The sequence below is a fragment of the Neoarius graeffei genome, chromosome 6 (assembly GCF_027579695.1).
Source record: "Neoarius graeffei isolate fNeoGra1 chromosome 6, fNeoGra1.pri, whole genome shotgun sequence".
Taxonomy (NCBI): domain Eukaryota; kingdom Metazoa; phylum Chordata; class Actinopteri; order Siluriformes; family Ariidae; genus Neoarius; species Neoarius graeffei.
This window is the reverse complement of record NC_083574.1, coordinates 41,946,370-41,960,441: the sequence shown is the minus strand read 5'-3', so window position 1 is coordinate 41,960,441 and position 14,072 is coordinate 41,946,370. Positions and strand designations below refer to the sequence as shown.

The 14,072-nt window shown below is 41.2% G+C and overlaps 1 protein-coding gene across 3 annotated transcripts in view; it reads right to left on the bottom strand.

The window, feature by feature from the left end:
• Nucleotides 1–14,072, bottom strand: part of LOC132887900 (protein FAM107B-like) — a 338,230-nt gene that overhangs the window by 195,681 nt on the left and 128,477 nt on the right. For all 3 annotated transcript variants that reach the window (XM_060923673.1, XM_060923674.1, XM_060923675.1), the window contains exon 11: nt 12,312–12,496. In XM_060923673.1, the coding sequence (XP_060779656.1) occupies nt 12,312–12,496 (185 nt within the window). The remainder of the gene's footprint in view (nt 1–12,311; nt 12,497–14,072) is intronic.

Genomic DNA, 14,072 nt, shown 5'->3' with positions numbered 1-14,072 from the left:
CCATCTCACAGAGACGTCCAAGTCATCCACGGAAGTTAACACCTCGACAGGAGCGTCTTCTGATGAGAAGGGTTGAAGAAAATCGGCATGCAAGTTCACTGCAGTTATCTAAAGAAGTAGAAAGCCAAACTGGGGTGACTATTTCCCGTGACACAATCCGGCGTACACTGCAGAGGAATGGCATGCATGGATGCCGTCCACGAAAGAAGCCTCTCCTAAAGCCCAGGCACAAAAAAGCCCGCCTAGAGTTTGCCAGGGCCCATGCTGACAAAGATGAATACTACTGGGACTCTATACTCTGGAGTGATGAGACCAAGATAAATGTTTTTAGAACTGATGGCTTCAAAACTGTATCGCGTCGCAAAGGTGAGGAATACAAAGAAAAATGCATGGTGCCTACAATGAAACATGGTGGTGGCAGTGTCCTTATGTGGGGCAGCATGAGTGCTGCTGGTGTCGGGGAGCTGCATTTCATTGATGGCATCATGAATTCACAGACGTATTGCTCTGTACTGAAAGAGAAGATGCTACCATCACTCCGTGCCCTTGGTCGTCGTGCACTTTTCCAACATGACTAAACACACATCTAAGGCCACTGTTGGATTTCTGAAGAAGAACAGGGTGAAAGTGATTCAGTGGCCAAGTACGTCTCCTGATCTGAACCCAATCGAACACCTATGGGGAATTCTGAAGAGACAAGTTGAGCATCACTCTCCATCCTGCATCCAGTCACTAAAAGAGGTCATTGTTGAAGAATGGAAAAAGATTGATGTTGCAAAATGTCGCCAACTTGTTCATTCCATGCCTAGAAGACTTGGTGCTGTCATTAAAAATCATGGAGGCCATACAAAGCACTAGATGTAGTAGTTTTTTGTTGTGGGGTATACTCATTTTTGCACCACCCTAATTTGAGTAAAACTGAAAAATGTGTAATCTAAGTTGTATTATTAACCTTACTTTCACGTTATAAGTTAAACAGATGTTATATTAAACTTCGTCTTGTCAACATTTTGGAAATTGTTTGTGTTCATTGAGATATTGTTTAAAATGTTACTTTTCAAAACGGGTGCACTCATTTACGCTCAGCACTGTATCTAAAGGTAATGTACGTTACATTTAAATTAACCCCTTGTCTGCAATTGTAATGTGCGAGTACGCGCATTTTGGTATGCGAGAACTTTTTGGGGTTATGGGAAGCAAACCACTGCTGAGCTCAGTGACAAAATGGTCGACCAGTTCATCTGTGAGGAAAACTTTGAAGCAATCCTCAGGATCAAAGCCAGCTGTGTCAATTTGTATGCCAGCATTAGGTACAGTGAAATTGTGTTTATTTGGCTGTTCCATACGTGCTTCTCTAAAAACTGGCTGATATGCATTTTGGTTTCCCTGATTATCATCATTATAATCTTCATCATCATGCCTATCATCACCACCACCTCGATCCCTAGCCTCACCATCACCTCCTCCACCAGCCCCAACAGCAGCAGCATCATTCTCAGTCTTGCTATCTCCTCTCATACCATGTCCTCCACCACGTACTGTACATGCACCCTACCACCTCGCCTGCGTGGCCCTCTCCCTCTAGGCATTACTCTTCCACCACCTCTAGTTCTAACTCTACCTCTACCAAGGCCTCTAGCTACAGCTTGTCTCCTACTGTACCTCTGATGACCAAATTAGGTAGGCTGTCCTCACTGCCGTCACTAGATGATCCGTCAGCACCACTGCCCTGATAATCACATCCACTGCTCTCATTTCCACTTTCATCCTCATCACTACTTCCCAATTCTATGTTCTGTGTCTCCCTAAATACAACCCCGATTCCAAAAAAGTTGGGACAAAGTAGAAATTGTAAATAAAAACAGAATGAAATAATTTACAAATCTCAAAAACTGATATTGTATTCACAATAGAACATAGACAATATATCAAATGTCGAAAGTGAGACATTTTGAAATTTCATGCCAAATATTGGCTCATTTGAAATTTCATGACAGCAACACATCTCAAAAAAGTTGGGACAGGGGCAATAAGAGGCTGGAAAAGTTAAAGGTACAAAAAAGGAACAGCGGGAGGACCAAATTGCAACTCATTAGGTCAATTGGCAATAGGTCATTAACATGACTGGGTATAAAAAGAGCATCTTGGAGTGGCAGTGGCTCTCAGAAGTAAAGATGGGAAGAGGATCACCAATCCCCCTAATTCTGCGCCGACAAATAGTGGAGCAATATCAGAAAGGAGTTCGACAGTGTAAAATTGCAAAGAGTTTGAACATATCATCATCTACAGTGCATAATATCATCAAAAGATTCAGAGAATCTGGAAGAATCTCTGTGCGTAAGGGTCAAGGCCGGAAAACCATACTGGGTGCCCGTGATCTTCGGGCCCTTAGACGGCACTGCATCACATACAGGCATGCTTCTGTATTGGAAATCACAAAATGGCCTCAGGAATATTTCCAGAGAACATTATCTGTGAACACAATTCACCGTGCCATCCGCCGTTGCCAACTAAAACTCTGTAGTTCAAAGAAGAAGCCGTATCTAAACATGATCCAGAAGCGCAGACGTCTTCTCTGGGCCAAGGCTCATTTAAAATGGACTGTGGCAAAGTGGAAAACTGTTCTGTGGTCAGACGAATCAAAATGTGAAGTTCTTTATGGAAATCAGGGACGCCGTGTCATTCGGACTAAAGAGGAGAAGGACGACCCAAGTTGTTATCAGCGCTCAGTTCAGAAGCCTGCATCTCTGATGGTATGGGGTTGCATTAGTGCGTGTGGCATGGGCAGCTTACACATCTGGAAAGACACCATCAATGCTGAAAGGTATATCCAGGTTCTAGAGCAACATATGCTCCCATCCAGACGACGTCTCTTTCAGGGAAGACCTTGCATTTTCCAACATGACAATGCCAAACCACATACTGCATCAATTACAGCATCATGGCTGCGTAGAAGAAGGGTCCGGGTACTGAACTGGCCAGCCTGCAGTCCAGATCTTTCACCCATAGAAAACATTTGGCGCATCATAAAACGGAAGATACGACAAAAAAGACCTAAGACAGTTGAGCAACTAGAATCCTACATTAGACAAGAATGGGTTAACATTCCTATCCCTAAACTTGAGCAACTTGTCTCCTCAGTCCCCAGACGTTTACAGACTGTTGTAAAGAGAAAAGGGGATGTCTCACAGTGGGAAACATGGCCTTGTCCCAACTTTTTTGAGATGTGTTGTTGTCATGAAATTTAAAATCACCTAATTTTTCTCTTTAAATGATACATTTTCTCAGTTTAAACATTTGATATGTCATCTATGTTCTATTCTGAATAAAATATGGAATTTTGAAACTTCCACATCATTGTATTCCGTTTTTATTTACAATTTGTACTTTGTCCCAACTTTTTTGGAATCGGAGTTGTATTATGTCCCTCACGTCTCCGGCAGTACAGTATATCTCTTTCTTGCCGTAATTTGCTCCAAAACCAGAGACTCAGATTGCCTTGCAGGTGAAGGGGCCCACAGGGCCCCTCCTGGGAAAAAACAGGGGCCCATTTCTACAATGGGGGGCCCAGTGATTATCCTTCAGTTGAAGCGAACCTAGTGAGCGAAGCAAGCCCAATGAACAGCTGGGGCAGCCCAGAGGCTGTTTTTTTCTTCTCAATTCTGTTTTTTTTTGTATTAGAAGCCATATGAAGCAATGTAGATGACAAAAATCAATGCTTCAACCAAATATATTGAGATATTGTTTAATCAGTGGCAATATTTTGGAATTCAACCACAGGCCACTATATATCACATCTATATTATCTCCTTGTAAATTATAGCACAAGAATGGGTTTGTTTTTTGCATGCTGTGACGGTCTAATTCTGCTTGTCTCTAATCATCTCTACTTCTAATTTCAGAGAATCACATGGGATGCTGAATCTTCAATCTTGGGTTCAGATTCAGGCTATGAAGTTTGAAAATTAATAATGTCTGATACTAATGATACAACAGTTGATTAAATCATCAGAATCAGGATGTGTGTAAATCTAGTATGACTAATTACCTTGGGTATCAGTTTTTTCAGGTGAATGTACTCTCTTTCTGTCGAAGAATGACAAAATAGATGTATTTTTCTTTTTTTTCTTATCCATGTTTTCTTGTCTCTTTCAAATATTCGTACATAGACCGTAAGACGCCACGTAGCGAATGATCAGGTTCAGGTTTTACTCGCTTGGGACGCTACAAACGGGGCGGCGTAAATACACGAACGGGTCCGAACGGGTCTGACGTATATTCAATATGGCGGCGGTCAAAACAAATTCATCCGATGCTGAAATCTGTTGAATATCCAGATAATTATGTTGGAAGTTGCATATTTGTGCAAGATTTTCGATATTGAGACCATGAAGTCAAGTAATACGCCATGAAACGTTCCAAATAGGGTATAAAATGCTCGCGTCCATATTGGCCCCTGCCCCTCTCGACAATGCGTTCATTATTCGAAATAGTGCATCTTAGACGCGGGCGCGCCAACAATCTGAGTCTCTGCAAAACATACTAAAAGAGCAAAAAAAGTAAATAACGCACTGTGTCAGACAATGACAGGACACCACATGACCAATACAGGGTCATGTGACTGTTTTGTACCACCATACCAAAACATATCCAACTGGAAGAATGTTTTACGCACTGACTGTAATTCATAAGTGCGACTGTGAAGTAAACGTAATGTGCCATGTAAGGTACATAAAAGGAGGTGTTTATGACGAGTAGCGTTACGTCATAAGGCACGGCGGTAAAAGATTTCATGACGTACGTGACTCGTCCAAGGGCATTGAAGGGGTTAAATATTACTAGTGAACACCATGAAGCACATACACCACCACACCCATTACTGCTAGAACTAGGGATGTTAACCGATGACCGTTTGACCGATGGTTGACCGAATCAATGTCAACCGGTTAATTTTTTTTTGGTTGTCGGTTAAAAAAAAATCAATCGTTTTGAAGCTGCCGATTTTGGAGCGGAGAACCTGGAATTCTGTGTTGTAAACGCTAGGTTCATGCCATGCGGTGTAAGGACGACAGCTGACAAATCAGAAACACCCATTCATTCATGTCCCGCCCTCCCACCCCAGTTGAAGACAGCTGCCACTCGGCGAAAGAAAAGTGTAGACACAGGCTTTTTAGCTTACAAATTACTATTCTGTTTTTTTTTAATTATTAGAAGGCACATCGAGTTTAGGGCGGCACGGTGGTGTAGTGGTTAGCGCTGTCGCCTCACAGCAAGAAGGTCTGGGTTCGAGTCCCGGGGCCGGCGAGGGCCTTTCTGTGTGGAGTTTGCATGTTCTCCCCGTGTCTGCGTGGGTTTCCTCCGGGTGCTCCGGTTTCCCCCACAGTCCAAAGACATGCAGGTTAGGTTAACTGGTGACTCTAAATTGACCGTAGGTGTGAATGTGAGTGTGAATGGTTGTCTGTGTCTATGTGTCAGCCCTGTGATGACCTGGCGACTTGTCCAGGGTGTACCCCGCCTTTCGCCCGTAGTCAGCTGGGATAGGCTCCAGCTTGCCTGCGACCCTGTAGAAGGATAAAGCGGCTAGAGATAATGAGAATGAGACATCGAGTTTAGTCCTGCCTTGGCCAGTGCATTCTGAAAGTATGTTTCGGTCTGTAGCCAACAATGCATGTTATTGCAGATCATATCTCTCCACACAAACTAAAGGCGCAGATGCCGCCTTTTTCACGGCTGAATCGTGCAGATCCGATTTTTTTTTTTAGGGGGGCGTTGGAGTGTCTGAATAATTTCATCACAGTAAATTCTGTATTAAAATTATTAAATAAGCAAATGCCGTTACAGTCCATGAAACATAGGAAGTATGAGAAGAAAACAGTAAATCAGAAAGCTGCGCACATTTGCGCAGCTTCCGCGAAAACGTGCGCAGCTTCCTGATTCACTGTTTTCTTCTCATACTTCCTATGTTTCATGGACTGTAATGGCATTTGTTTATTTAGTAATTTTAATACAGAATTTACTCTGATGAAATTATTCAGACACTCCAAACCCCCCCCCCAAAAAATCGGATCTGCACGATTCAGCCGTGAAAAAGGCGGCATCCGCCAAAAGGCGCGCCATTTGCATCCCTGTTTAAACTCATAGGTTAACCAACTTTAACCGGCTAATGAGGCTCGGTGGTCGGTCAAGATTTTTTTTTAGTTTTCGCCATCCCTAGCTAGAATCTGGGATGTTACAAACCGGGGAGCATCTCTCATCATCACATTCATACACACATGCGTACATAAAATACCCACGGCACCATCATGCACTCACCTGCAGCAGAGGAAAAATAAAACAGAATTATGACCAGAATAAATAACATAAAATAAGATACATCATGCATGGATAATAATATTAACATTTGAAAATTTGCACTTCTACATTAAAATTATTTTTAAAAAAGACACACGAAAATGACCATTTATCTGTCAGGACCAGTTACTTTTCAGACACTGAGACGGACAATGCTCCACACAGGATCTTTTTAACCCTCAAGTGACCGAGTGGGGTCATTTATGACCCTGGGCATATCATTTTGTGTGCAGTTTTTATACTTTTGATCCGAAAAATATTTCCTACCATGAATTTTTTTTTTTTTTAGTTAACTTGCCCTATAACTGTTCATAGGTTTTTGCAGGGATCGGCTGAATGGTGCGGCAAGAGTAATGAAAAATCGGGCGCGGTCATTTATGATTTCTTGCAGTAATTCCTTATCAAATTTTGCTTTTACCAACCAGTTATCTGTATGTTGTACTTTTGCTGCAGTGAACCACTGGCAAGTAGACCAAGAATAGCTAGATTTACATCTGCAGCGGCATCGAGACAGATACATGAGGCCCAAAGTGATGATTAAAAACAGCTCAATTGATGAAGATGATTAATTTGAGTATTAGCATGCATATTCGTCACTAGTTTTGATGTTACAAAGATCCCATCAACACTGCAATGTGCTAATACTAGCTAACATGCTAGTTCACCACTAGAAATAGCATGTTAGCTAGTATCAGCACATTGCAGTGTGGATGGGATCTTTGTAACATCAAAACTAGTGACTAATATGCTAATACTAGCTAACATGCTATTTCACCGCTAAAGATGGCATGTTAGCTACTATCAGCACATTGCAGTGTTGACGGGATCTTTGTAACATCAAAACTAGCGACTAAGGCCCTGTCCACACGGCAACGGATTCAGGTGAATCTGATAAAATTGTTTATCGTTTCGGCCTGGCGTCCACACGGCACCGGCATTTTGGGTGCCCCACGATATTTTTTGAGAACGGGTTCCAGAGTGGAAAAATCTGGCAATGGCGCCGTTGCGAAGTCGTCTGGATGAGTAGAACGGATTTGTTTACGATGACGTCACAACCACATGACTAGAACAAGCAGCACTCTCGCTGTTTCGTATGAACCACTGCATTGCATTCACTTTTGTATACAGCTTTTCTTTTAAATAAACAAGTAACTGAACCATTTCTTGAATTTCTTTTTTTCATCGGATAAGACTGCTTTTCAAAATGTTCACACACAATATAAAAAGTTATATAAATTATATAAAAATGCTTTTCAAAATGTTCACACAATAAGAAAATTAAGTTATATAAAACTACGCACACTAATAAAACTAATTTGTACACACAGAAGGCACGATTTCCTCGCGTAGTCGCAGCCATCTTCTTGTTGTTGTGTGTTTGTTCCTGACAGTGCTTCACACCGGGTAGAAGAAGGGGTTTATGCGCATACATCTACTTCTTCTATTGTTCTGGTGTCTCCGATGGGACCGTCTTACAGCGCCCCTAGAGGTGTGGCATGTGTATTGCATCGTTTTCAGCAAGCGTTGCGTTGCCATATGGACCTGATATTTTACTGATCCGTTGCCCATGTGGACGCGATATTTTTTTAAATAAAATCTTGTTGCCGTTGTCGTGTGGATGTAGCCTAATATGCTAATACTAGCTAATATGCTATTTCACCGCTAGAAATAGCATGTTAGCTAGTATTAGCACATTGCAGTGTGGATGGGATCTTTGTAACATCAAAACTAGTGACTAATATGCTAATACTAGCTAACATGCTATTTCTAGCGGTGAAATAGCATGCATATTCGTCACTAGTTTTGATGTTACAAAGATCCCATCAACGCTGCAATGTGCTAATACTAGCTAACATGCTATTTCATCGCTAGAAATAGCATATTAGCTAGTATTAGCACATTAGTCACTAGTTTTGATGTTACAAAGATCCCGTCAACACTGCAATGCATGTTTTTGCTCATACTTTTCTTTTCATGATACATTTTCAGTCAGTGTTGTTGAATGAAGTAAATGTTCCAGTAGGACAGAACAAAGACTGTCTAGATTACGTTACTTCTTATGCTGTGTCTCTTTACCTTCTTTCTGCATTAAAATGTGTTGTAAACCATACCGATCTACATTCATACTGTATATATTTTATAGTATCCGTCTTGAACACAGGAAGTGGTATATGTATGTAAAACCAAGAGAAAATAACTAGGTGTACAGATTCATGTACTGAATATAGCAGGGTCAATAAATGACTCCACCCGGTCATATTAAGCTGGGCATACACTGTGCGATTTTTTTCAATCGCGGTATTCAGCTGCTGCTCACACTGTACGAGTGAATCGCAGGGGTAAACAGCACGCAGCTTACGATTCCTGTTCTCACACTATACGATCCGATGCTCGGATGCGATCTGACTGCTCACACTGTACTTCCATACACGACTCGTCGGATTCTTGTATCCGGAACTGCAACGTGAAAAAGAAGAGGAGGAGGAGACCGGAAGTCTCTGTTTTCTCTTCCGTATCTGTGTTCGCGCATGTGTAGTGTGACAGGTTGAGGTAAATCGGCTCGTGACACTGCTTCAACAGTGCGATAGCCTCACGATGGGCGACCAGGATTTCAAACAGGTTTGATTTTCATCCGATCGATCGGGAGGAGGTCGTGAGGTGTTAATCGCTTGTCGTTACCCCATGTATACTACACGATCCGAGACGCACGATTGAGCCAAAACTCGGTCCGATCTCCAAAATAGTCGCACGAGTGAAAATCGTGTCAAAATCGGGCCAAAAATCGCACAGTGTATGCCCAGCTTTAGTCGCTAAAATAGCTTGGTCGCTTGAAGGTTAAAGTCAGGGCTGTAATGGGTGCTTGTGTGGCAGTTTATAATACAACAATAATGTGAAACTCACTGACTATCCAAATCAAATCAATAGTTTTCTTTTGTTTCAAACATGTAAAAGTTTTTTCCTTTACCTGACATGTGTAGCTTCGACGGTGTAACTTCCGTCTTCATCAGAGGGTCACCCGGATGTTGGTGACCCTCTGATGAAGGGTGTTCTTTACCTAATATGACCGGGTGGAGTCATTTATTGACCCTGCTATATTCAGTACATGAATCTGTACACCTAGTTATTTTCTCTTGGTTTTACATACATATACCACTTCCTGTGTTCAAGACGGATACTATAAAATATATACAGTATGAACGTAGATCGGTATGGTTTACAACACATTTTAATGCAGAAAGAAGGTAAAGAGACACACCCGGATGTTCACTGACTATCCAGGTTAGCTACTGGACTAAAATGACTGTCTAAGCTTGATAAAATTGTGGACTAATCATAACACGCTACGTCATGTCATTGCATTCTTTAGCCTTATATACACTACTGTTCAAAAGTTCGGGGTCACTTTGAAATGTCCTTATTTTTGAAAGAAAAGCACTGTTCTTTTCAATGAAGATCACTTTAAATCAGGGCTTTGAACCAGAATTTTTTTCCTATTGGTTCGTTCCGAACAGAAACGGAATTTTAACGTTTCCAGTTTTGGGTTCCACCATTAAACAGACGTTCCCGAACCGGTTAGAACAAAAAAATTTCGTTCCCGGAACGGTTAATTACGTTCCCTGTCAGCTGTTTAACAAATGGCTATAAAGTTATGTCTCTGTCTCATCCAGCTTAAGCCAAATGTAGGCTAATTCTATTACAACCTTCATTAAATAAGACAAGAAATAATTCAAAACAATTATTATTTCAAATGTTGGCGATTTGGATTCTCAGTATGTCTTCCCATCTACACAAACAGAAAAAGTGCCAAAAATGAAAGATAATTCGTTTAGTGCGTTACCAAAGGCTAGTCAGGCCGTATGCATTGATAGGCTAACAGAGGTTAACGTCATTTAATGTTCGCGAGCCTCTCATTAATGTGGATAAATATATTGATATCGTGTTTGAAATTGACGTTTTTGAATAACGATAGACTGCAATATTTACCTCTTATTTAAGATGTGGAGACGTGATAGTAGTCCACCCTCCCGCTCTCTACATTCAGTCAGCGAATGTCACACAGGAAGTGAACCCCAGCGGGTCATAGAAACTTGCGCAGGAGAAGAATGACTTTATTTGTAGGCTACGGAAACTTTGAGGAACAAAATAAAAACCGGTATTAACCGGTTACCATTATTTTTAATAAGCGTTTCTGTTCCGGAACATAAAAAATAATAAAGTTTCTGGTTTCGTTTCTGTTCCATGTGAAATAGAAAAAGTTCCCGGTTTTCATTTTCGTTCCCTGAACCGGTTCAAAGCCCTGGTTTAAACTAATCAGAAATCCACTCTATACATTGCTAATGTGGTAAATGACTATTCCAGCTGCAAATGTCTGGTTTTTGGTGCAATATCTCCATAGGTGTATAGAGGCCCATTTCCAGCAACTCTCACTCCAGTGTTCTAATGGTACAATGTGTTTGCTCATTGCCTCAGAAGGCTAATGGATGATTAGAAAACCCTTGTACAATCATGTTAGCACAGCTGAAAACAGTTGAGCTCTTTAGAGAAGCTATAAAACTGACCTTCCTTTGAGCAGATTGAGTTTCTGGAGCATCACATTTGTGGGGTCGATTAAATGCTCAGAAAAAGGTCTTGACTATATTTTTTCATTTTACAACTTATGGTGGTAAATAAAAGTGTGACTTTTCATGGAAAACACAAAATTGTCTGGGTGACCCCAAACTTTTGAATGGTAGTGTACGTCACAATAGCAGGCCTGTGATGTGGTGGCACACTATTGAGTAGGGTAGAGTGTGGTTTGGGATGCGGCCAATTTCACAACGCGTATTTCCGGTTTAAAGTGGCATTCCACCATTGGATGTATTTTTTTGGCATAAAATACAATATATTTTATGACAACATGACTAGACAGAGAAATCTTTTAGCTTCAAAATGATATATCAAACATAATTTTTTGACAACGACAAGTATATTAATTTTGCGACCAAAGTCACCTACCCTTTTAATTTCCGTGCGGTAGTGAAACGTGATGTCATCGGCAGGATCCCCTTCTTGTGTACCACGTGTCGGTCTATTTTTAGACCAGGAAACCCCCAAAGTGAGAGAATCATTTCTCCTCATATATGGGGGCCAAAAAAATTGCAAAAAATTTTGAGTTAATCTTTCAGTTAGCTAGATTTATTGGTATTAGCTAGATTTATTGGTATTATTTTTATCGCGTTCTATCCGCCATTACTGATAATATGTGCCACGTCACACGTGACGTGGTACACAAGAAGGGGAACCTGCCGATGACATCACGTTTCACTACCGCGCGGAAATTAAAAGGGTAGGTGACTTTGGTCGCAAAATTAATATACTTGTCGTGGCAAGTATATTATTCCAATGGTGGAATGCCACTTTAAGAAACAAACAAACAAACAAAAAAAACCCGAGTGTACAGTACGCGCGTGCCCTCTGGTGGTGCATGTATGTGTGTGCACGCACTTGCAATGTGGCGGTGACGGCGCATGAGGCATGTTTTCTCCCGCCTCTGCAGTGGAGACGAGAAGAGATGAACCGGCCGCCATCTTCCGTGCTAAGTCCCCAAGTCAGGGTGTCAGCTATGAATCTGAGTGAATTCAGGTATTGTTCGTCTCCGAAAGGCTACGCCAAAATCCACCAGAATGCTGGAAATCACATCAACCAAATCCAAAATTTTCAGGTGGACGACGACCTCCCTGAAATGAATTTTGTCAGGTTGGGATGTCTGCAAATCAGTCCCACTGAGATGAGATAAGCAGTGAGCAGACACGCTCAGGAGCCCATTCGCTGATTAATCGCTATCTGTTCTTTCGGCATCACAAGTCAGCAGACGCAACGATGCTAACAAATACAACAAATGCTTTTCCGTCTGTGTGACTTTTCTGCTGCTCCAAACCCCATCTGAATGAAGGCTATTCGAGTGGACTTTTCTCTCTTACCTTCTGTCTCTGCTGGACAGTGCTCATGGTGTCTGGCTGAAACTCCAGTTTGTCCGTGCGGCACAGTTTCCAGTACAGTATGCTGATGATGATCATCACCACCAGCACAGGAACCACCACTCCTACTATAATCCACGTGTTAGTGTTCTCTGTCTCAGACGGCAATGATGCTTGCTTCTCCACAGCTGAACAAAAAAGTGCAAGCATAATTACATTCCTATAAATCTATATTTTACTACTTATGGTACATAATACATCCACCTAAAAGTTACTTCCCAGTATCTTGGTCACTTGAGCTATGTAATCACTTGCTAAGTTGCTCAACGCTTGTTTGTTTGCTAAACTTGGTGTCAGTATGTTAAAGTGCATATTCTGGACCAATTTCTGTGTTTTTTTATATGAAAGTATGTCCCTTTACACACTCATCCAGAAGGGTAATTTCACACAAGGCCATCTGTCTACAGCAGAAAAAAATAAAATAACAAAACGCATCTGGAAAAATCCCAAGGGAGTCTGGAGCCAGATTCGTGACGTCACCTGCGGAAGCGCCAGCAGGCTGTGCGAGCTTTGCACGGTTTCAGTGCACAGCCTGTGTACACCAAGCACTCCCATTTCTCTCTCATTGTCCGGTCTTTTGGAAAACGATGAGTACTAATCCCATCAAGATTGGTGTTGCTACACCCTCCTACGATACATCTGTTAACCATTTTAATAATTACGCGATAACGTTGAAGAAATTTGCAGAAAACCATCAGGTCGTTTTCTCATAAACAAACCAGCGCTGACGTAGGATTCAGAAGGAGGCGTCCCGCACACGACGTCACGAAAATCAGTGTTTCCCAGGAAATCCAAATGCCGAGTTTTTTCAGAGGCGGACCGATTCGCCTCAAATGGCTTGATTTCAACTGAATTTTTCTGGTATTGCGCAAGGTAAAAAAAATTTGCAGAGAATGCTACAGATATTTGACCAAAGTTTAATATAAAATAGGAGAATTACATTGATCTTGCTCCTGAATTCACCCGTGATATGCACTTTAAAATGTTAATGAGAAATGGCCTCGCTTCCTGTATGGAACTGCATCCCAAATAATTTGTTTGAACGTTATGGACAAAGCATAATTGATGAACTGTTATGAATGAACCATTCTGCATATCAAAAATCTGAGAGACTATTTTATTTGCAATCCTTTCATAATGTTGCGACCCAAATTTCATGATGATTGGACAAAAAAAAAAAAAAAAAAAAACACCCTTTCCACATTCCAAGGACTCAACAGAAAGAAGAATCATGATTTAATGTCTTGCAGTTCTGAAGCTGAGCAGTTTTACTAATTTGTGAATGAGAGCAAAACTTCTTGAAGTCCTTTAGATACCCGTCCTTTACTCGTGTATGCAGTTTGGTCTGAATGTCTCCTCTGGCTTGCTCATTAGGAATCTAAATAGTCGTGTGAAAAAGAAAGTACACCCTCTTCCAGTTACATGGTTTTACCAATCAAGACATAACAAAAAAAAAAAAATCACCTGATCCTTACCAGGTCCTAAAATTATGCAAATCTAACCTCAGGTGCAAGGCAACGCACAACAGATTCCATCGTATCATAATTTATTTAACCCTTTGATGCAAAACACGGGTCAAAAGTGACCCAACTGAGTTATCTTCTATATCTTTGCAATAAATTAATTCCATCATTCAGTATTCAAGGTATTCCTCAATTAACTTGTTTCTGATCATCATACATCCTTATTTTATTTTTTCCTTTC